Source organism: Cydia fagiglandana, chromosome 1 (genome assembly GCF_963556715.1).
Source record: "Cydia fagiglandana chromosome 1, ilCydFagi1.1, whole genome shotgun sequence".
Lineage (NCBI taxonomy): Eukaryota > Metazoa > Arthropoda > Insecta > Lepidoptera > Tortricidae > Cydia > Cydia fagiglandana.
In genome coordinates, this window is record NC_085932.1 from 12272219 (window position 1) to 12296167 (window position 23949).

The following is a 23949-nucleotide window of genomic DNA, read 5'->3' on the forward strand; positions in this document are numbered from 1 at the left end:
CTTGAAACATAATACGACCACGAACGACGATTGGTGCAAGGATTCCTAGCGGGTCATAAATTCTCATTACGTGCACTAGAACCTCTCGCTTTGTTAGCTTCTCTGGCAACGCGGTATCTTTCCTAATACCAGTATTAAAACCAATCAGGTCGTTTCCGGGTTGCCAGGTAAGACCTAGCGTGCGAACCGGCGTAGCCAGACGACCTAATTCAACGTCAACATTATTAGAGTGAGGGACCTCAAGCAATGATTCTTTAGGTAACAACGAAAGCGCACTAGGGTTATTCGACGTCCAGCCGCGCATTTCAAAACCGGCGTGAGCGTGTACGGTGTAAATATCGGCTGCCAGCTTGGCAGCCTTGCCGACGTCGTCTAAGCTAGTAATGCAATCGTCCATGTAATGGTCGTCGATGATTACTCGAGCCGCGTCAGGGTAAGTTTCCTGCCATTCTAAAGCATTTTTATTTTTTATGTGTATGGCAGTAAATGGGCTCGACGCGGCGCCAAAAATCATGGATGACATGCGGTACGTTCTAATCGGTTCACCCGGGGTATCTCGCCACAAAAACCTTTGCGCGTCTCTGTCTTTTTCAATAATTTTGATCTGCGGAAACATTTCACGAATGTCAGCATTTAAAGCGACGGCACCCTCGCGAAAACGCATCAAAACACCCAGCAAAGGTTGCAAAAGATCAGGGCCAGTCAATAACAAAGAGTTTAATGACACGCCGTGAGATTTTGCAGCCGCGTCGTGTACCGTTCGCAACTTATTGGGTTTATTTGGATTAATCACGCCAAAGTGCGGTAGATACCAAACGGGACGTCCAGAAGCAGGGCGAGAAGAACATTGTTCAGCGTATTCTTTGGATAGCATGTCATGAATATTGCGACGATAACGTTCAGCATAGCAAGGATCTTTAATCATTTTCTTTTCTAAGCTGAGGAATCTGGACAGTGCTAACTTGTAACTGTCAGGAATGTCCAGATTATCAGCCTTCCATAGCAATCCTACCTCAAAACGACCACCCGGCAGACGGTGAGCTGTGCTCTCTAGTACTTGTATGGCACGCTCATCATCAGCGTTGCGGGCCTCTTTTTTCGATATACCAATTGAATCGATCTTAAATTGCTCCCTAATAAGTCGCTCTACAGTAAAATAATCACTATCGGAGTCAAGTTCGCTTACTGCGATATGATTGACAACGTCAACCCGTTTAGTCTTGCTGCAACCGAAACCAAACAAAACCCAGCCAAGAGCTGTTAAAATAGCTGCAGGTTGTGTCCTGGTTCCTTTGCGCACGTCTTTAGCGAATGACAAATGCCAATTGTCAAGTCCTATGATCAGCATGGGCTTTATGTCCCCGTAGCAAAATTCACCGGCTATATCAGCTAAATAAGAGTATTTGCGCACACTATCTTGATGCGCACACTGCCGCGCAGCACCTAAACTATTAGTCGATCTAGCCTTTTTAATAGAGTGAACTTCGGTTGAATGACGACCCTGTATATTAAAATTGACATACTGCACTTTAACGTCCTTGCTTAAACCAAGTACGCAATCTACGTGAATTACCCTATCGGAGGTTTTCGCTCCAATTCGTGAAGTAATTTCAGAGTCAATATACGTGCCTGAGGACCCATCGTCCAATAACGCGAATGTGTCAACGCTACCAGAGGGTCCAGACACAGTGACGGCAACTATTTTTAACAACGGCCGTTCAGAAGGCACTTTGGGTAATGAAGAGGTCGCATGCGTCAGAATATCGTGTTCCGAGTCGTCAGGTAGTGGAGCTGCAGCGGGCGCGTCGGGCAGGCTGCCGGCCGCGGGCGCAGTCACGCCAGACGTCGATGGCACTTGCTCGTCGTCGTCGTCGTCGGAGTCGCCGTCGGCGGTGCCGTCGTTGTCCTCCACGTCGATGTGCGCAGTAACGACGCGTTCAAATTTAGACCCGTGTAACAAATTATGATGACGCATTTCGCAACCTTCTACACTACATACTTTTTTCATACATGAAGTTTTGTTCTTATGGAAACCTTTTTTCAAACACCTATGACATATTTTATTCTTTTTGATAAATTGCCACCTATCATTTATTGACAGTTTGACAAACTTGTCACAATCAGATAAGTCATGGTTTTGTTTGCATAATGAACAATTATTACCAGAATCATTAGTATTTACTGATGTTGGAATGCTACCGGACGAATGATTATTTTCAGCAATAACGTTTACTCTGTCCCTACTACCGATCGGCCGGGAATTTAGGGCCGGCGCATAGTCAACTGCGCCTCCAAATCGGCATTGCAGGTCGACTTCGCGCGAGAGGAAATCGGCAAACATTTCAATTTTTGAAGCGTTACCATTGCACGAATGAGCATAATCTAACCACCGTGGACGCAGCAGCGCAGGCAGCTTGCTCCATAGTGCTTGAAACAGCTCAGGCGAGCGTAAATGGTCGGGCTTATTTAACATGCGGATAACCTCTACGCAGTTACGAATACGACTTGCGAAAATCACTAGATCCTTACCGTCGTAGCTTACCTTAGGTAGGGCACGCACCGCTGTCACCTCATGCATGACGACGAGCTCGGGACGGCCGAAACGCGCGTCCAGCGCGGCCACTACCGCGCCGGGGTCGCGGGCCGCTGCCAGCAGGCCCGCCACGGCCTCGCGCGCCGCCCCTCGTAGGGCGCGTGATAACCTAGCTAAATTTTCAGTAGGCGAGAAACTATCTGCTTTATTTTCGTACACTCTTTTTAAAGCTAACCAATCTAAATATGACTTGCCGTCAAAGGTCGGCAGTTCCGTCTTCGTTTGGTTCACTTTATTTATTAACTTATCGAGCGAATTTACTAAGCGAGTCACTCCTCCGTCTTCAGGGCGATTTTGCTCAGGAGAGTTTTCGTATGCCACGGCACTCGTGCCGTGCGGCACTCTCGGTCCCAGTGGCTCGCGCTGGGCCGCAATATCGTCGGACCTGAAAGGTGGGTTGGCACTTAATAAAGGTTGCTCAGTAGTGTTAGGAATCGTATTATTCAACCATTCCTGTACACTTGCACGACTGCGCGTGCCATGGCTTCCATGTCGGCTCGGGCCCGCCGCCTCTATGGCGGCGAGATTGGCTTCCAGTTCGAGATCAGCAACTTTACGCTCGCGCTCAGCTCGCTCATTGTCTATCTCAGCCAGACGGCGCGCATGTTGCGCTCTCGCCTGCAGCTGGCGCGCCACAATGGTGGCGGATGAGCGCGACGAGGCGCCGCTTGCCACGCGGGAAGGTGTCGGCCTTGGTTCGTGAGGGGCAGGGCCCGCGCCTTGCTGCGCGAGCGGAGCAGAGTCCCTCCCGACGGCTTCACCGTCTCCCTTATGAGCCGTCTCACTCATTGCACTTTTTGAGCGAGTTATCATTGAGGTTCACGGTAGAAGAACCAATTTTATAGATACGACTGTAAAAATAATAAGGCACTGGTTTCGATGGTAAAACAAAATGTAATGTCAGTAATAAACAGACAAAAATAGTATCAAAAAAACATAGACAATAAAACGTATATTTATATAAAAAGGTTGTGTGTTGCACAATATGTACTAACTAAACGAACTTCTTCAGGTCAGCGGCTTTGTGTACGTGACGAGCGTATTAGCGTCGCTCGAAGGCAAACTGCAAGGGGATACTCTTATGGACCGGGACATGCTGCAGTTGATACATATCGTTTTCTACACTGTGAGCACGGCTATGCGTTTCGAGCCGGCGAACGCTAAGTTTTTTCATCACGAAGTAAGAATTTTTAACTATATTTTTTTAGTTCTAGAAAGTTTTTGGCTCCAAATCTACTAAGTCACCATTCAAAGAAATAAGTCATCATTGCGTAAAAATGTGTCAGAACATTTATTTTCCTTTGTTGTAGGTTTGTATGACAACGCTTACTGATACTATTCGATTACTGGGTTGTTTTACTGAAGACACTGAACTTATGAACGACGTTGAAGCCGGCGACACGGAATTGTACGAAGTGTTCCACGAGTTATTTACCGGGAACATACTGGATATGACGTAAGTTATAGATGGTCAAGCAGATCTTGTCAGTAGAAAAAGCCGGCAAATTTGAAAAATGTAGGCGCGAAGGGATATCGTCTCATAGAATACTAGAGTTTCGCGCCTTTTTCTACTGACAAGACTTGCTTGACCATCTATATAATAGTTATTGCTTCCCTATGTGATAATCCTCTTTTCAGCCAGGTAATAATTGCATCGCACGGTTAAGTTATTAAACCGGATTTAGATATACGCAGTAAGCTTACGTTAATTATTACTCGTTCGCTCTATGATTTCCGGTTATGAAAAGTGGCTAACAGATACCTTGTAAAATGCTAAATCGTTTTCTTACAGTTTCCCCGAAAGTGTCCCCGTGGTGTTTATCCACGCGTGCATAGTATTGCGACTTCTGTACGATGTCGCTCTAGACTCGTTCGACAAGCCCACCTTTTGCGGCTCGCTCAACGTTAAATCGCCTAGTTTAACGAGACAAAGTTCTGCTATCAATGAGGTCAGTGTCAATAGACTTAGTTTTAAATTAAGTGGTATACAATTTTTATAGTATTTTATGTAGCGGTTGTACAAAAGGGGTCTAAAAAGCGATCGGTGCGAGTAACAATATGAGCCGAGGCGAGGTCAAAACGGGGGCTACTTTTTCCATTTCTGATCTCGATCACAATTATGATTTTGGGTCATTAATCAATTTAAAATCTATTTTAATGTTAACGATAACAACTAAAAATTACGAAGTAGCTATATTCTTTGACGTCGTTACCGACTAAAGTTAAAAGAAACTGTACTCTCATTGAACGTTTATCATAGCAGTCGTTTGAGGTAGCAGTATTTTCAGTCGAAGCCAGCGGGGCGCACGGCGCCCCTCAACCTGTCGGCGAGCTCCCCGGGCGAGGCGTGGGTGGTGCACTCCGGCGTGGTGATCGTGCTGGCGCGCCTGCTGCCCGCGCTGCCGCGCCCCCCGCCGCACGAGGCGCACGCGCGCGCGCTCCGGGACTACCTCGCGCACGTGCTGAAGAGCCTAGTGCGAAGGTACGTATATACGGGTAGAATAGAGATGGGCCGAATATGGACTTTGCAGAAAACGAATATTTGGTGCGGCTCATAGCGACTAAAACTGCCTAAAAAACTGAAAACAAGTTCATTCAGGTCCGCTGTCTGCACTCATAACGTGTTTTTGACCCTTCTCCTCCCGACCGACCGAGAATGTCTATGAAAAGAAACGGAAACGTGCACTATCCAGCGGACGCCATAAAAAAAAATCATTAAATATTCGGCAGCTCAAACTAAACTATTCGGCCAAATACGAACATTGAAATATATGCCGAACCGAATACCGAATAATTACCGAATAATCGGTCCATCTAGAATAACTATGCATGGGATGGCCTGGGCCGGTCAGATATATTTGATGGCGACCGTACGACTAAGACGTACTTTAGGATTGTTTTATTGTTGCAGCGAGCGCAACCAACAAGTGATGTGCGGCGCAGGGCTAGCAGGCGCGGTGTTACGCGTAATGGGCGCCGCGCTGCGCGCTGAGAAGCACCCGCTGCACGCGCCCGCCATGTACATGCTAGAACGCCTCGCTGCGCACGCGTTGAGGCCAGCTGAACTCAGGTACACCTAAACTCTTTTTCTACATTTCAGATACAAAAATGACCGTTAGGTTGGCCAATATACAGAGTGCCCTTATATCCTGTTTTTGTGCCAATTTTGTGTTAATTTTGACGTATCTATAATGCCATTACGATTAATAGCATTATAGTATCTGGAATTATTTATTATTTCACTTCTGTTACAGATGTGTTAAAGATGATAAGGCCATTTTTTGAAATGCAAGACACCCATTTCGTAAATCCTATGCGTAATTGAAACGACACCCTATTCGCCCGGAGCACATATTCTTTATCTTCCCCAGCTCCCGAATCACGACCCATAGATGTTATCAACCAGCCATCAACCAGCACTAATGTTATTAATTGTTCCAGGGAGTTTCTGCGCATGGGCAACCCTCTGAATTGCGTGGCACCCGAGCCAGGACAGGTGTGCAAGCCCGGCGGGCCAGTACCTCTCACGCGCATCAAGACGCTGGTCTCCATGACCACTCCGAGAGATTACAGGTCAGTGCCCTGTTTATCAAAAGCTTGTACAGCTTATACAAGCGGATGTCGCTTTTTGACAGCTTTTGTTAGAAAGGGACTTCCACTTGAATTACAAGTTACAAGCTTTTGATAAACGGGCCCCGTCACCAAATCTGTACACGGTTTTCACACTGATATGGATCCGCATGACCGCTTCGGCGTGTGAGCGTCGCAAAACGGCGCTTAAGCATGTATGTAGTCATGTTTCGCTCGCACGAAGCGGCATGGGATCCTCATTAAACGTAAACATCGCATTAAGCTCCATTGACGCTGTGACCTCAAATGGTCGTTAATAACGTTGAGAAACTCCCATTTATAACTTTTATTTTAACAGATCACAGAACTCGTGTACGCTGCCTCCGTTCGTGGAATTCGACATGTCAGCGGAAGGCTTCGGTTGTCTGTACTTGCCGAGTATAGCACCTCAGTCGGCCAACCTCAACGCGCTCGGCACTCAAGACAACGCTACCCTTGGCGGGATTGGCTCCGGTAATTATTTTAAAGTTATACACGTCTTTGTGGACGTGGTTGCATAGTTGATCGTGAAGATTTATCATTCGTATTTCTCTTTGCATACATCTGCGAAGAAATTCAAAGATGTATGTGAACTCCCCAATCAGCATTGGGCTAGCGTGGGGAATATAGCCCAAGCCCTCTCGCGCATAAGAGGAGGCCTGTGCCCAGCAGTGGGACGTACAGTGCCAACCACTTAAATAGCCTCACCTATATATTGTGAGTATTATAATTATTACGTGATAATTTTTATCAATATATCTTAAATTTGAATTGTACGCCCTGACGTTTATCGAACGACACATTAACAAGTCTGAACTTGTCTACGCACGAAACGTTGTGGACGCAAGAGCTAATACGGGTCGTCCACATGAATAGCCTCAGTGTAACATAATCGTCCAAAACCGTGCATTTAAGTTTCGCTTTCAAAATTATTTTATTAAGATTAGATAATACAGAAGGCATGCAAGTAAGGGAAGTACCTGCAGTAAGGTGATAAACACAGTGTTTTTGTGACTATGGGACGTGGTAACAAACTTACAAGTTTAGAAATTGAAAAGGTGAATTTTTATTTAACTAAAAAAATATCCCATCGTGAGATATCTAAAAAAATAGATCGCAGCCCTAAAGTTATTAATAATTATGTTAAAAATAAGGAAAATTACGGCCACCAGTATAAAGGACGCACAAAATTTGCCACTACGGATCGTGAACGTGGACTTATTTTACGCTCTGCTTCAAATTCCACCAAGACCGCCAGGCAGATAGCTAGTGAAATAAATACTAGAGCATCTCTCTCTACAGTTCGACGGATTATTAGAACATCATCCCACCTCAAACGAAAAAAATCATGAGTAAACCTCTTTTGCGCGAACAACATGTGGCGGGTCGATTGTCTTTTGCTAAAAAGTACATGTGCTAGAAAACCGAGTGGCGAAATGTGATTTTTAGTGATGCAAAAAGTTTAATCTAGATGGTCCAGATGGATTTAAATATTATTTTCATGACCTAAGGAAAGAACCGAAAGTACTATCACGTCATCACTCAACTCTCGGAACGGTGATGGTTTGGGGAGCAATTTCTTACTATGGTACTGTTGATTTCATTGTGGTAGACGAAAGGCTAAATGCTGAAAAGTATTTAAATTCATTAAAAGAAACATAAATTAAGATCAGGAAAGTAATAGGTAGAAAAAAATGTTTTTTCAGCATGATAATGCTCCCATACACACGTCAGCCATAGTTACAAAGTGGTTTGAAGAAAACCAGATTGAAGTTCTAGCTTGGCCATCCTTGTCCCCTGGTCTGAACATCACGGAAAATGCCTGGGGTTGGCTGTCTCGGCAAGTTTATTACAACGGAAGACCGTTTAGTAATAAAGAAGAACTGATTCAAGCTATTTTCACTGTTTGGGATTCTCTGGACGTTAATTACACACATTCTTTATATGAATCATTACCTAATCGTATTTTCGAATTAATAAGGTCTAATGGAAGGTATACAAAATATTAAACGAAAGAGTTTTAATAACTAAACAGTATCTTTTAGCATGTGAGGCTATTCAAGTGGAAGGGCCAATTATTTGTTTGACATTATTTCTTAAAACTTTGATTAGATAAAAATAATTTTTTGATTTACTATTACTAGGCTTCTTGTTTTATTCCATATTTAATGTTTAATGTATATCTCCTTTTTATATTACTATGTAAATATTAATTTTTGTGAGTGAGGCTATTCAAGTGGCTGGCACTGTATATAGGCTGAAATTATTATTTATTATATAATTTTTTTCTCTCCAGGCGACCGAGTATTCCCGCCGCAGACCGGACTTACCTACTCCACATGGATATGCGTGGAAAAGTACTCGGACCCGCGGTCAGATCCCCACTGTGTCCGTTTGCTTACTCTCGTACGGAATATTAACAACAGTCGGGAAGACCATCTCGTATGCTTAGCGGTAGTGCTTTCGGCGAGGGACAAGGCTATTATCATATCGACACAGGAGACTATGGTCCCGCATAGTAAGTTGTCTTTAATCTTATCAAATTACTGTCAAAAATATTTTTTGACCTTTTTACTTCAGCTTATTTGCATGTCTATCATGTACCTACTTCTTGAGACCTTTCTAACTTTCCTAAACTTTATGTGTTTGTGTTTTTCCATCAAGGAGTTCCGTTGGCTACCTTCCGACTGTATGATCAGATCAGTTCCAGTTTGAATTTTTATGTGTAACTTTTTTTAGGCTTTAAAACACTCGTGATCCTTTCATGAAACTCACACTGTTCGTTTTATAAAGCCACACTCGCATTTTAATGCTTTTCATAATGTAGCAGTCACATAAACTACTATTTCAAAGCGGAACTAGAGTCATATAGTCGAAGGTCTTTGCAGCAATATTACTATTAGTTCCACGGCACATATTTTCATACATAGCGTTATTCCTGGTAGACTCGAATGTAGCTAACCCAGCTCATTTTATTACAGACGTGGGCGAATGGGAGCCAGAAGGATCGGGCGAGTGCGGAGCCCGCGTTTGGTGTCCGGACCTGCAACATGAAGGCCAGTGGCACCACCTGGTGCTGGTGCTCAATCGGGCCGTGCTGAAGAACTCCTCCTTCTCGCTCTACCTGGACGGTGAGGATATTAACTCACATTAAATGTCACGTCTATAAATTTTATTGACGGGTCTAGTTAATATGTGTTCAAAACGCGAAAATTTTAAATATTATATTGCAAACCGCTACGGGTGAGGATATTGTCACAGACTGAACATAGCACGAGAGCGCCACCGTTTCTAATAGGGAGTATTACTGCAATGTTCTGCCGCCAGAGTGCAGTACTAATTTGTTTAGTAAACCATAGAGTAACTTATACATACTAGGTCTCAATAAGTTTTTTGATAAATTTTCACTATGACATTGATACACCAAGGCGGTTTGTTTACAGGCGGCCTACCGCAAAACGCGACAATCGTAATTTTTTTCTGCCTCTATCGATCGAATAAGCAAGAGAGGCAGAAACCGAACTTTCGATTGTCGAGTTTCACGGCAGGCCATGTGATTGACCTAGTGACGCGTGATGTGTCATTGATGATGTCAATGAGGTTTGTTTACTGTATGTGCTAGTGGTACCACCTACGCAGAGCTTTGCCTAATATACCCTAATAAAGTTAAAAAAAGATGGTAATATTCATATTCATTTATTCATAAAATTAAAAACTTTACATGTCAAAAGGGTTATTCATTAATTAGGTCCATTTCAATTAAATTACAATTCATTAAAATAAAATAAAACAATATAAAAATAATCAATACAATTCAAATAAAGTAAAAAGTTCAAGTTCTTATAGGAGTTTTATTTGTCAGGTCAACACATGCACTCGGGCAAGCTGCACTACGTGAGCGCGAACCCGGGCGGCGGCGCGGCCACGCTGTCGGGCGCGTCCAGCGTGTACTGCGTGCTGGGCACGCCGCCGCCCTGGCGCCGCTACTCGCGCCTCGTGTGGCGCCAGGGGCCCGCGCTGCTGCTCGAGGACGTGAGTCGACACATAGCCATGTATAACACATGCACTCGGGCAAGCTGCACTACGTGAGCGCGAACCCGGGCGGCGGCGCGGCCACGCTGTCGGGTGCGTCCAGCGTGTACTGCGTGCTGGGCACGCCGCCGCCATGGCGCCGCTACTCGCGCCTCGTGTGGCGCCAGGGGCCCGCGTTGCTGCTCGAGGACGTGAGTCCCCATGTAACCATGTATAACACTATGTGCCAGTTGCACCAACCAGATTTGACAGACTGATCAACGTCCGCCGGCACGCCCCGGCGCGCCACTATGAAACTTTCTATGCATAAAAGTTTAGCGAACTCTTTAACGATACGAACAGTTTGGTGCAACTGACCCTAAGTCCGAATACTAGCTTGTTTGTACCTTGGACCTATGAAGGCCAGTGACTGTAGACCAGAAACCGAGCATGAAATGTAGGGCGCTGTATGCTCTGTATGACCGAGTCGGGAGACACTCCTGACTTCGGTTAAACTTGGCTCCGTTCGGCTCAGCATTGCTCCAAGCAATTATTAGGGTTGGCACCACTTGACTTCCTTTTGCGTGCACGACCACAGATAAGATAATCACTTGAATTTTGACAACCCTAAATTGCCGAAAGCGATAGTGCCATATGAAAGGGATAGCATGATTCGACCCTGAACCGCTGTCAAACTTCGGATTTGTAGGAAGTGTCCTTTCTGTACTGTAGTACTATTATTTCTTCTGTGGTATGACCTACGATCATAGCAACTGAAGAGCATTTTAGCGTATGCGTTTTGGTAGCCCGTTTATACAAAACACCTCCGCGTTTAGAAAATTGTATTGTATATTGTGTGATTTATGTAAGTTTATATGCTCATTGATGAAGTACATTGAGATCATATTTCATCTTACAGGTGTTACCTGCTCAAACTGTATCAGTGATATACCAACTGGGTCCACATTACGTTGGCACGCTCCAAGCGCCTTTGCCTCCCGGCCACAATCAAGAGCCCTTATCACCCCTAGTGGCCGAAGAGAAGGTTGTATTCGGCATCAACGCCCGAGCCATGTCGCAACTAACGCTTGCCAAAATACGCAAAGTCTACAGCAAGAACGACAATAAAGCTATAGCGAAGCAACTCGGCATGTCTTCTCATGAAAATGCGACGCCTATAAGGATATTACACAATTCTGCTGGACACCTCATGGGGCCAGCGCGATGCTTAGGAGGAACCGTCGTGGGATATTTGGGTGTGAGAGTTTTCTGCCCCAAACCAGCCGCCATAATGGTAAGTCTCGAACATAATAAACGTTTTGGTTTCGGATATAAGCCGCGTTAATACTTACATTTCTGTTGCAGATTGATACCGTTGGTGGATGCTCGGTTTTATTAGGCTTAATCGCGATGGCGCAAGATGTTGAGTGCTTGTACGCTGGAGTCAAAGCTCTAGTATGCGTGGTGCGTTCTAACAAAGCCGCTCAAGCAGAAATGGACCGACGGAAAGGATACCAAACACTAGCTATGCTGTTGAAAAGGAAAAAGCAACTGCTTAACTCTCATATTCTGCACCTAATTTTTGGTCTCGTTGGCACCGTTGATAGCCAAAAGGAGACATCTTCAATACCTAATTTGACTGCTTTTCAGGTATGCAAACTCACCTAAGATATTCGTTATTTTTATTTTTGTTAGAACAGCGGCTTCATTGTGTACGTTTTATTAGTTTTGCTTAACCTCGTTCCAGGATCTGATATGCGAGTTGGATGTTTGGCTCGGGGCTCCAGGAGGCCTCATAAAGTCTCTACTGGAACATTTACTCGAACTCGCCACCGAAACGGCGCACAAAACTCACAACCTACGCACAATGCGAGAGCTACAGCTGGTCTCGAAGCTTCTCTACATTATAAACGACGTGAAAGTTGTCAGCACAAAAAATGTTCTCATACAATTGCTAGCTGCGTTACTAGGGGGCCAGCCGCGGCCGAGCGATCTTCTATGCTTGGGCCAGTTTATGGCATACACACTGCCGTTGCCTTCTCAAACGGAGAAGGGTCTCAATCTGAAGGAAAGCGATTGCGAGAAAGAATGTGAAGGCGAACAGGTTATCCTACGTAACAAATGTTTTAACGTTTTACACGGATTGTTGTTTACGCAACGGAATCTAGTCAACACGATCGTATGTGAAGAGATTTCAAGAGTGCTTGGAATGGATTGGCTGCTGATTTTTATGCAGGAAAACGTTCATCCTACAACTGTTTTATGGGCTCTTAGGATACTAGTAATTCTTTGCTCTGGACAGGGGCAACAGTCTGCTATAATGCAAAGGTAACTGTCACCATTATTACTAAATAACGTTTACATCTATTACATGCGTAGATAGTGTAATTTTTCTAATTTTCGACGCTTTTCCGTCTATCATAGATTCCGTGAAGGCGCCGGTAACGGTGGCTGGCTCCGTCATACCGAAGTAGTGGTAACGCCACAGCAAGCCGGCGTAGTCCTCTCTGCGGCCGTTCATACACATTCCCATTTACACATGCCGTTACTCCTCACCTCCGGATTCGTCATGCTGTCCTGGTAACTATTATTACGTCGTATATTTAAATAAATTATTATTTGTTTAACAGAAAGGTATTTCAAATAGCTATTGTTTCGAACGTCCAATAAATCTTCTACTTGTTTCAGGCTGCTTTTATCTCACCTGCACATACCAGAGCTGTACTACTTATTATTCGGTTTAACACTCGGTCAGCCCATGCGGAACATTGGCTCAGACAAGACCGTATCAGTAGAGCGCGTCTGGGCCGCGGCTTGGGGCGCCGCCGCGCCTTCAAGGCAGTCGTCTGCGGCCGTCGCGGCGAGGATCACCCTGTGCCCGGAGGCCGTGGTTATCCTGCTTGGAGCGGTCAGGTCGTTAATCCACGCTGACCCGGCTACGCTGCCGGAGTGGCTGGCCGATCACCCTGTAGCGATTATTCAAGTAAGTCCACCGATTCGTTTTCGGTCGTCAAATTCGATTCGACCGATTAATTATTACGATTATTACTGCGAAGTATATGAGTAACTCTTCGGATCCCTGAGAATAATTTAAATGTAAAAACAAAATAAATAAGGTTGCATTTTAAGGGATGCCTTGAAATTAAGAATGAATCTAACATTACATAAAATAACTTAAGTAGCTGAAGTAATCATTAATCTGTATATTATTAGGTGCTGTTTTCATTGTACAACACACTCCCAGACTTCGTGACAATAATGATGACCGCAGAAGTATTAACAGCTCTGGCATCAACACTCTTCCCACCTTATACAGCGGACGATATTCATATGCGTAAGTATTCGTTTTTTGACGTAAAACGTTAGTTTCAGAGTGACTTGACTTTATGTGTGTACATCTTTCCCGTCACAGTTAGGTACTTAAGTATAATAGGCCTGTTGCAAGTAACAAAAAATCATGGAAATAATGGTTTCAAAGAAACATACATGTTAATATGATTCTAAAAAATGGCCCAATCTCACTATAAACTGAAGGATTATTAAGATATTCAATAAAATAAAAGTGCAAAATTCTCCAATCGGCCATTATTACTGAAACGCCAATCAGAAGCGTTCTAAACAGTGACGTCATCAATCCATAACATATTTCTTAGAGCAACATAGACGACCTCATTGACCGAAATCTATACGTCCTCACCAAAGAGTTCGAAAGGTGCAAAAAAAATATTATTTCGCCACTAAACATTTATTACGTCCAAAAAATATTATTACACGATATAAAGTAGATACCTATTTGTTATTATTTAAATAAAATGCTAAATAATACGATATTTCAACAACAAACTTTTTTAATTATTTGGCTGAATGGAACTATCATTGCCATGTTGGCTGTCGTAACTAGAAAAAGCGAAAAATTAAAAAGTAAACCGGCGCTCGGTGATTTTCACTCAAAATTTACATGTATCTAAATAATTCATTCTAAACTGCAACCGTGTGAGAGTTTTTGTGAAAAATGAGTTATTGTGATAAATTATTGTAATGTATTGATCATCCCTAATCGTAATATATGGTGCTGAATTAACAATATCATTCGGATTCAAGAGAAATTCGTAACTGTAAGTATGTAAACATTGTCTACCACCCTACCGCCAACTAAATTATGACGTCACAAATGGCATGCGAGGCGTTTTCGCGCGAAGTTTAAACTAGTTATAATAAAATGCAATTATCTATGTTAAATCTTATGAATATGGCTGAAATATTTGTGTTTTTCGGAACCAATACAGGTGTACCGACAGTAATAAAAGGGATTTCAAAATTTGTCATCAGGCCTATTATGATATTTGAAACTCAATGCATTTAATGAAAATATCAGTTTGTAACAAGCAGTGTTGGCCGAACGTTAAGTGCAAATAACCATTATAAATTGAACCATAAACCGTAACGGACGGTTACAGTTTACGGTTCAATTTATATTGGTTAATGACCAAAAATGGTTAATTGCATTAATGTTTCGGCCAACACTGGTAACAAGGAGCTGTAACCTGTTTTAGCGATCTGCGAGAGTGGCGAGGACTCTGGAGCCTCGACGCCCGGTTCAGAAAAAGAGGTGGTGATGGTGGCCGGATCAGCCGCCCTCACGCAGCACCCAGCCCGGCAGGGCATCATGGACTTCCTTAAAGTCATCGTGTTGGATTCCCTGCCTCTGAGCGTTACTGGCAAGGCTGCCCCGGTAAGTGTATTTCATATTCTATCCAACAGCTTTTGATGTTAATTAATTTAACTTTCTAATTTTCTTAGCTACTTATGTTGCAGTCAGGTTACAGGGCAATTACTTCCAATTTATGATTTCGAATTTCTAGGTTTTGCTGTAATTAATTAGAAATAAAATGACGCGAAATGCATTGCTGCGTTCAATACAGTTGCGATAAGGGAACATGTATCATTCAACAGTAGTCTAAGCTTACAAACTTACACTAATTGAAATGCCTTACAACTATTACTTAATTCAGTTGGAAATGATCGACCTGTGTGCGTAGGCGCGTTAATCACACCATAAATACAGAATTAATCATCTTTGTTTCTCAGTTCTCTTCTATATGAACTTAACGCGGGGCACACCGGCTTTGCGGCCTGTCTATCGAAGTTAATTTTAATTTGTAATGAATTATAAATAAAATTACTTACTACTTATGTGAAGCTTTAACTGATATTGGCGAAACCTAGATGTAGAGTCCTAATGCTACACGAACGTACTTTTAAACCCCAACACTCACTCGCTTGACTGTTGTTTGTAGAGTACTGCATCAGCCACTGACTCAGTGCCATCGTCCATGTTTTGTACGCCCTGTAGCTGCTCCACATCTACATCCTACTTTTATAGCGTAAATATTAGACGTTTTATTCAGTTCCATTCATTTACTTTGGTCACGAAATAGTCAATTGTTTTTTTTATAACTACCAATCGTCCGTCGTCGCAATTATTGAAATATTTAACAACTGGATGCTAACTGCTGGAACCTTCATTTTGAGGGTATATACGATGTTTTATTTTCCATTAAGTAAGTACTCATTTTTTATTAGCCGCAACATAATATACGTCATACTTATTATTACGAAATAAACATTTTTCATATATTTTTTAGTAGATTATTTCGATTCGAGCAAAGTAAATGATACCTACTTATTCACAATCAATATCATAATTAATAATCACGTCACATTATGTAACAATGTCTGCACTAATATATACCTCGTGGCTATGCAATGCTAAGTTAGTCCTTCACCGTTATTTATATAATTTTGCAACTGGTAAATAACATCAACATAAATCATTATATTAATTTATTCTTATTACGTAAATCGGTTGTCTCGATTTGTCACTTTATTTTCGTTGCAGTCTGTGCTTATTTATGTGTACGGTATTTATAATTGTTTTGTGTGTAGTTTATCCGCAATCTAAGTGTCCACAGTTTTTAATTGAATTTTCGACAAAAACAGTCTTTTATATTATTAGTAATGCATGATCTTAAATGTCACTACTAAGCTGTATACCTATTTATTACTCAGACACCAAAATGACAGTTCAACAGGTCGTTATAAACGTACATACGTTGCCTCCAGAAACTCGCGAACTAAATTGACATGAGTTTGACAAATAAAATGATACCAGGAATAGCAAAGAAAAAATAGTCAGGGGTATATGTCGATAAAATGATATCGATAAGTAAGATGCACTTACTACCCATGTGATAATTAATTATAAAGGGGTCACAAACGATTTCGACTTGTATGAATGTGACGAGAAAAGTGGTTGATTCGATTGTAAGATTGTGACGTTACCAATCAAATCAGGAGGTGCGGATGTGAAACTGACAAATTTCAATGTTAAGACGTTTCGGAGGAGCTGATTTTAGGTAAATATACACATCTCGCTAACGGAAGCGGCTCCTATAACTAGTGCGATAAGAACAAGGCGAAAAATCCTTCTTAAAAATCTCTAAAATCAAAGTTTTGTACTCGAGTGTTTCCTCCTCCAAAACTTAACCAATCGTAACCAAATTTGGAAATCTAAATGATTATGAAATTATCTGTGCCGGACCGTTTTGCTTTTTTGGCTAATTGATATCCGTTTTGAATACTACGTCTCTCATTGCGGCATAGTCAAAGAGTCCATTTTTGAAAGGCTCTAGCGCCTTAAAAAACAAAAATATCAAAAAAAGCAAAACGGTCCGACAAATCATTGCTCTAGCATCAAAACCCACGGAGGAAACAGTCGAGTACGTTTGTATGGAGATATGACCACTCCTGTTGGCTCTTAATATGCAGGTTTGGGGGCAAGTTGTTTATATCAAGAGCTCGCGGTTGTCGCCATAAATCTAAAATTGGTGATTTAATTGTATACAATGTGACCGGTAGATGAGATTGGTCGATAATTAAAGTTAGACCAAGAAAAGTCTGCAGCGATTTTGATAGTCCACGCAGTGCAACTGTTATTTAATACGTCATAATTTCATAGAATTTTGACGTATAAAATAATACTTACACTGCGTGGGCTATTAAAATCGCTGCAGACTTTTTTGGTCTAACTGTATTTAAATTCTGACCTAATCTTATTTTCCCTTCTGGGTCGGCCTTATTTGTATTTTGAGCCAAAATCACTGTTTCTATGTTATCACCTACAACTTGTTACTCTAGCTGTAAGTTTTCCTAACAAATAAAATAAAATAAATATAATAAAATATTTATTTAGTTACCTACAATATGTTTATCCAGTATTTATTACTATAAAATTGCACAATTTTCGAAATACCAAGTAACATTTGTAAAATAATTTAAATTACTTAAATATACATTTTAACTGACCGCGCAACAGTAGCGCCGCTAGCGGTGGATTCTCGCGATATTCTCTAATTCAAACTTTTTTGAAAATATCGATACGAACAGCACTGGCCAAACTGTGGTATCATTTGTGCATATTGACCTGTCAATTTAGTTCGCGAGTTTCTGGAGGCAACCTTATATGTTACTTAAAAATTATTATGACTAAAAACTGTATTTCTAAATTATGTAAATATATGTATACTTACATAATAAACAATATTGTCTAAAAATTTTGTATCTAATAAATATGCTTTCATACTAGACCAGTATTACATTGTAGATAACATGGATCATTCCGATTCATTGTTTCCACATTAGTTTCATCACTAATGATTTCTCTTCACAGGTAATCGATTTAGTACTCGATGCTTCTCCGGTCAACTCCACAAGTCATCAGCAAATCGAGTTCCAAACGGACGTGTTAACGACGCTGATGGAAAACCTACTGAACACGGAGTTGTTCGGCTCCGAGTCCAATATATCGAACGTTTGCTACTTGGCTGCTAGGTTAGTCGACAAACTTTGGCAGGGGCAACTATCTAGGGATCCACATGAGGTAAGACCCATCTTACTTGCCTATTTATTTAGCGTTGTAAGGCCCACCATACAAAGCTTCCCTATTTTTAATTTGAACATACATAGTTGTATAGTTGATGAGGCTAACATTCGTTTTATTTTAGAAAACAAAGAAACAAATGAAACGCTACTTTATGTCGTTTGCGAAAGGTTCGAATTATATTGAAACAGAGTAATGCAAATTGGGCCTTACGAGGTTAGTCTCGCGCTGCTCAGAATTGAAGCTTGGGAATATATGAAATAAGGTTTATTTTCGAATGTAAAACAGATCCATATTTTAACTTACCAATACATTATCAAATATTTAAACTTGTAACCTATTTTTTTGCAGGTGTTTGATTTTATAGTGAAGTTGATAACGCAAGCCAAAAAGAAGTCTTCCGTCATATCACTGGAGGGACTGCATCATTGTTTGAACAGAACAATACTGTTCTTGCTTTCACGTCCTACCGACTCCATCACAGATCAGATGTCCGTTTTAGACACATTAAGGAACCTTACTACTAACAGGTTTGTATTCTGTATTCTAATGGCATTATTCATAAGCGCGTTACTGGCCTGAATTAGTTTTGAATCGTTTGTCTTTATCCGTCATTTTGACTTACGTATTTGTAAGGAAGGGATAAAACTAGGGTTGTAAAAAAACGGTATTTTTTCTGACTTGAAAAAAAAACATGAAAAAAAACCGTTTTTTTTTCTGGAGTACGTTTTTTTTCAAAAGTATGAAAACTCAAAATTTGCAAGGCAGTTAATACTTTTATACGGTTGTTTTATTTGTTTTAGACTTTATGTTTTTTTGTTTTTGTTTTTGTTTTTTTTTTTATAAATAAATAAATATAAATATTATACGACCATTAAATCAATTTAATTTAACAACTTTGATTAATAACAACATAAATGAAATCTGTAGTGGTAAGTAGTTATCGCAATTTACTGTTGGCAACACCAACGCCTCTCGTCGCCGCATCGGGGAATTCAGGAATTCCCCAAAAATTGTTTGTATACTGAACGTTATGGAATTAAAATGTACTTTGTTACTATTGACACAGAGCCTAGTTTCTTTTGTAAGTTATACTTCTCAAATTAAATAGTTTTTGGTTACTTATATAAATAAATCACGAATACCGTTATTGTGGCATATTTTTGTTCATCTGAAAAAAACCTAATTTAGAAAAAAAACCATGGTGCCAGGTTTTTTTTTCATAAATTTGAAAAAAAACATTTGGTTTTTTTCTATTTGCAACCCTAGATAAAACATAATTTAACTAGATCAGACCCGTAGTTTTATGAAAGAGATTCACAAGAATATAACCCAGTGGATATAAATCCGTAGACAAAATCGGAAAATAGGTCGCACGTTTCTATGTAACTATACAGTGAGCAGCAGAAATTCAAAATGTTCTAAACAAACTTATAATGTTGGGGGAGTAAGACTGTGAGCAGATCATTTTAAACAGCTCGGCCGTTTTGTTTTCGTTATTTCGGTGCAATCCATCCATGTCTATTATTTTATACCCTTTTATTCATAAAAATGACAGCAATTTAATATGAGGACTCGTTAGATTTATCTTGACAATTCACATTTATGTAATTTATCTAATCAGTTTCTTACTGTACTTTCTATTTCTATGCAGGTTATTGATATTTGGCGCTGGGAACCATGAGCTGGAGTTTATCGGTTGCCTGACCTACTGCCTGCTGCAGCTGAGCGCCAACATGAAAATAGCCTTAGACTCGCACATGCGCACGACGTGGCACGTCAACCCTAGTGGGGATCTCGAGTCCAGAGATGATAAACTTAATACACATCAAGGTAAAAAGGAGCTGAATTTCTTGAAAGTAAAATTTACCATTAAGCTTCTTGCTCTTTGCCAAAAAATACATCGTTATTTCGTGTATCTATGTAAATTAACGCAATGTGATATTATCAAAATACAATTTAACTTGTTTTCCACACATTGTGACTGACGTCACAGCGTTCTCAGTACGAGTCCAGAGTTTCCAACACTAAGACAGAATCCTCGACTTTATAGTTGACGAAATATATTTGCACCGATTGTGGTCATAAAACTTTATCTTTACGAATACAAAAACACCAAAGAGGTGTGAAGTGTTTAGTTTACACAAGTATACTATGCGCAAAACCGACAGCTAATTGTTTTATTACCCTAATGTAAAAGAGTTTCTGTTTCTTTGCTTCTAAATAAATAATAATTTTTAAGAAAAAAAAACCGACTTCCATGGGGGCCGATGAAAGATTATTGTAGATGGTACACTATGTAGAAAAGGAGGTAAAACCACCCACTTTTTTACTAACATTTCGCTTCTGTATAATGGCTCCTCTACAGGATGGGCCAACGCCGGCCACTCCAAGGGACGCAGCCATGCACTATCACTTGCTCCCTCTAACACATAACTGCGTACCTTGGAGTGGCCGGCGTTGGCCCATCGTGAAGAGGAGCCATGAGGGTCGTAGTTCTAGCCTAACCTAACCCACTCCTCAGATAGCAGTTCGGTTCTGTGCGGATCGCAGTTCGAACCTAATCAAACCCACTTTTCAAGTAGCATTTCGTTTCTGTAAGGCTCGCAGTTCTAACCTAACCTAATCCTTGTTCGGTTCTGTGAGGATCGCAGTTCAAACCTAACCTAACCCACTTAATGGCGCATGCCGTGCGGTGTACGGGGGTTTAAGCGGGAGGGGCTAGTAAGATTGGCATCATCGTACTTTATACCTACATTAATTTTATGGTAGGTAATCATAGTTGTTTATTTAGTTAAGGTATCATAGTGGTTTTCTGGGTCAAGGTCCGGGTCCGAGTCCGGGTCCGAGTCCGGGTCAGAGTCCGGGTCCGTGTCCGGGTCCGAGACCGGGTCCGAGTCCGGATCCGAGTCCGGGTCCGAGTCCGGTTCCGAGTCTGGGTCCGAATCCGGATCCGAGTCCAGGTCCGGGTCCGAACCGGATCCGGGTATGAATCCGAGTCCGGGTCCCAGTCCAAGTCAAAATCGAAATTCGTAATCACCAAACGTGTACCATGCGTCATTGAAGAGTTCTGTTCTGGTCATCATCAGCAGTTCCACTTCATCAAATGCGACAGTTTTTAATGTAAATGCTTGATTTTATGATGAAAATACAAAAAAATCTATACGTATGCCTTTAATATTTGAGGACTCGATTCCTTATGGATCCCATCATCAGAACTCGAGCTTGACAAAAATGTGGCTTAAAAACTTAACTTGCTTAACGAACATAACGAAAAGGAAAAATCACCAAACGTGAACTATGCGTCGTTTAAGAGTTCTGTTCTGATCATCATCAGCAGTTCCACTTCATCAAATGCAATAGTTTTTAATGAAAATGCTTGATTTTCTGATGTAAATACAAAAATCTCTATACGCATGCCTTTAAGATTTGAGGAGTTCCCTTGATTCCTCATGGATCCCATCATCAGAACTCGAGCTTGACAAAAATGTGGCTTAAAAACTTAACTTGCTTAACAAACATAACGACGAGGACAAATCGCCAACCGTGAACTATGCGTCGTTGAAGAGTTCTGTTCTGATCATCATCAGCAGTTCCACTTCATCAAATGCAACAGTTTTTAATGAAAATGCTTGATTTTCTGATGTAAATACAAAAATCTCTATACGCATGCCTTTAAGATTTGAGGAGTTCCCTTGATTCCTCATGGATCCCATCATCAGAACTCGAGCTTGACAAAAATGTGGCTTAAAAATTTAACTTGCTTAACAAACATAACGAAGAGGACAAATCGCCAACCGTGAACTATGCGTCGTTGAAGAGTTCCGTTCTGATCATCATCAGCAGTTCCACTTCATCAAATGTCACTTTTTTGGATGTATATGCTTGATTCGTTGATAAAAAACCAAAAATCACTATGTGTATGCCTTTAAGATTTGAGGAGTTCCCTCGATTCCTCATGGATCCCATCATCAGAACTGGATTTTGACAAAAACGGGACCAATCTGTATGCATATACATTCAATCAAAAAAAGAATTTTCAAAATCGGTCCAGTAATGACGGAGTTATGGAGTAACAAACATAAAAAAAAATAAAAAAAATAATAATAAAAAACATACAACCGAATTGATAACCTCCTTCTTTGAGATTTGGAAGTCGGTTAAAAATGAGCCATTAGCATGTTACACACTTACACACACACACACACACACACTTAGTGTAAGGCCTGAATGGACGCTCGAAGCGGAGCGTTCGGCGAGGCGTGCAGGCCGTGCAGCGTGGCGTCGGGCTCACAAGTGATTTGAGCACCATGCACTAAGGCCGCTCCTATACGTTTGCATTTGTTTAACATGCACGCCGCACGCCCCGTCCCGCTGCACGTTCAACTCGAGCGTCCACTCAGGCCTTACACTTGAGCCGAATTCACATTTGACTGTCGTTTTGTGTTGTGATGGCATACTGTTCACATCTATATGACGTGTTATGACGCATTATGATGCATTTTTATCAGTTCCGTCTTGGCTCTCGGAGAGTTCACACTCCTCGTCCATACTTGATGCGGGTCTGACGCGTCACAACACAACACTGGCGCGTGCAGTGCACACTGGTCTGATGCGCTGTGTCGTGTCGCTGCAACGCCCCTCGCACCTCACCCGTCCTGACGCGGACCGGGATCGCTTGTGATGCGACACAACACAAGCCGTCACAACACACAGCATCAGAGAAATGTGAACGCAACCATATTAAATATATGAAACCGATACCGTTCTGATGCATCACAACATTCACAACACAACACGACAGACAAATGTGAACCCGGCTTTATTCTGTCTGTATATAGGTTTCAATCTGATAGCGGGAGCTGCACGCCGAGTATGGGAGGAGCTGTACGCATGCAAGAAGCCTGCCATCGAGGAGGTGTTCAAGGTGACCTTGGTGCCCGCCGTCGGCAACGCGCGCGCGCCCGACCTGGCCGTCGTCCGCGAGCAGCTCAACGAGAGCGCGCACAAGCTTTGGATCAACTACATCGACACCGAGCGGAAGGTAACCTTGCTTAATGCTTCATATACAGAGTGTCCCAGAACTACCGCGTCGCAGTGACACCGGAGGTAGGTCAACTCAAGAGGAACTTACCAGCCTAACATGACCCCAGTAGAAGTTGCACGGTTTTTGAGTTATTACCGAAAAAAATTTTTTTTTTCTTTTTGTACTAAAATGTAAACCAAAGGAGAAAATTCTCTAATAACTTGAAAACCATGCAACTTTTACTGGGGCCATGTTCTATGTTAGGCTGGTTAGGTTCCTTTTGAGTTGACCTACCTCCGGTGTCACCGTGACGTGCTAGTTCTGGGACACCCTGTATTCCTCACCACTCACTAAAACCTGACAAAATTATATTTACATTTAAATTTACTATATTCTAATTTGTTTGCACAGGCTGTCTACCGAGTGCCTTGGGAGCTACACAACCAGATCCAGTCGAAAATTCAAAAAGTGACAGGCGGGCTGACTCGACTCGCATCCCGCACCAAAGTCAAGAAAGAGGACTCCGGCAAACTGCGACCACACCCACCGCGGGACCACGCCCTAGCCTACTTGCAGGATCATGTCCAGCTCGTCAGGTAAACTCCACTTTTTGCCACCGTTTCACGTAATAGGCTTCCTAATTCCTATGTATGTAAGTTACTCTACCAGATTCTGGTTGAAAAGGATAAACTTTGACCTCATGCGATCATAAACTCGATTATCTGCAGGACTATTTCTCATCAGGTAAACTACATGACTTTGACTACCAAT

At 41.8% G+C, this 23949-nt stretch overlaps 1 protein-coding gene across 6 annotated transcripts in view; it reads left to right on the top strand.

The window, feature by feature from the left end:
* LOC134664540 (WD repeat and FYVE domain-containing protein 3) overlaps positions 1–23949 on the top strand; it is a 50639-nt gene that overhangs the window by 9778 nt on the left and 16912 nt on the right. For 2 of the 6 annotated variants that reach the window (XM_063521242.1, XM_063521259.1), the window contains 23 exons: positions 3606–3773; positions 3904–4049; positions 4386–4542; positions 4882–5075; positions 5505–5663; positions 6035–6166; positions 6522–6676; positions 8499–8720; positions 9184–9333; positions 10065–10234; positions 11133–11507; positions 11579–11863; positions 11940–12541; positions 12638–12793; positions 12902–13196; positions 13427–13547; positions 14767–14945; positions 15511–15597; positions 17943–18152; positions 18504–18682; positions 19807–19985; positions 22994–23196; positions 23590–23774. In XM_063521242.1, the coding sequence (XP_063377312.1) occupies positions 3606–3773; positions 3904–4049; positions 4386–4542; positions 4882–5075; positions 5505–5663; positions 6035–6166; positions 6522–6676; positions 8499–8720; positions 9184–9333; positions 10065–10234; positions 11133–11507; positions 11579–11863; positions 11940–12541; positions 12638–12793; positions 12902–13196; positions 13427–13547; positions 14767–14945; positions 15511–15597; positions 17943–18152; positions 18504–18682; positions 19807–19985; positions 22994–23196; positions 23590–23774 (4709 nt within the window). The remainder of the gene's footprint in view (positions 1–3605; positions 3774–3903; positions 4050–4385; positions 4543–4881; positions 5076–5504; positions 5664–6034; positions 6167–6521; positions 6677–8498; positions 8721–9183; positions 9334–10064; positions 10235–11132; positions 11508–11578; positions 11864–11939; positions 12542–12637; positions 12794–12901; positions 13197–13426; positions 13548–14766; positions 14946–15510; positions 15598–17942; positions 18153–18503; positions 18683–19806; positions 19986–22993; positions 23197–23589; positions 23775–23949) is intronic. The other 4 variants (XM_063521276.1, XM_063521284.1, XM_063521250.1 and 1 more) reach the window with 3 other exon arrangements.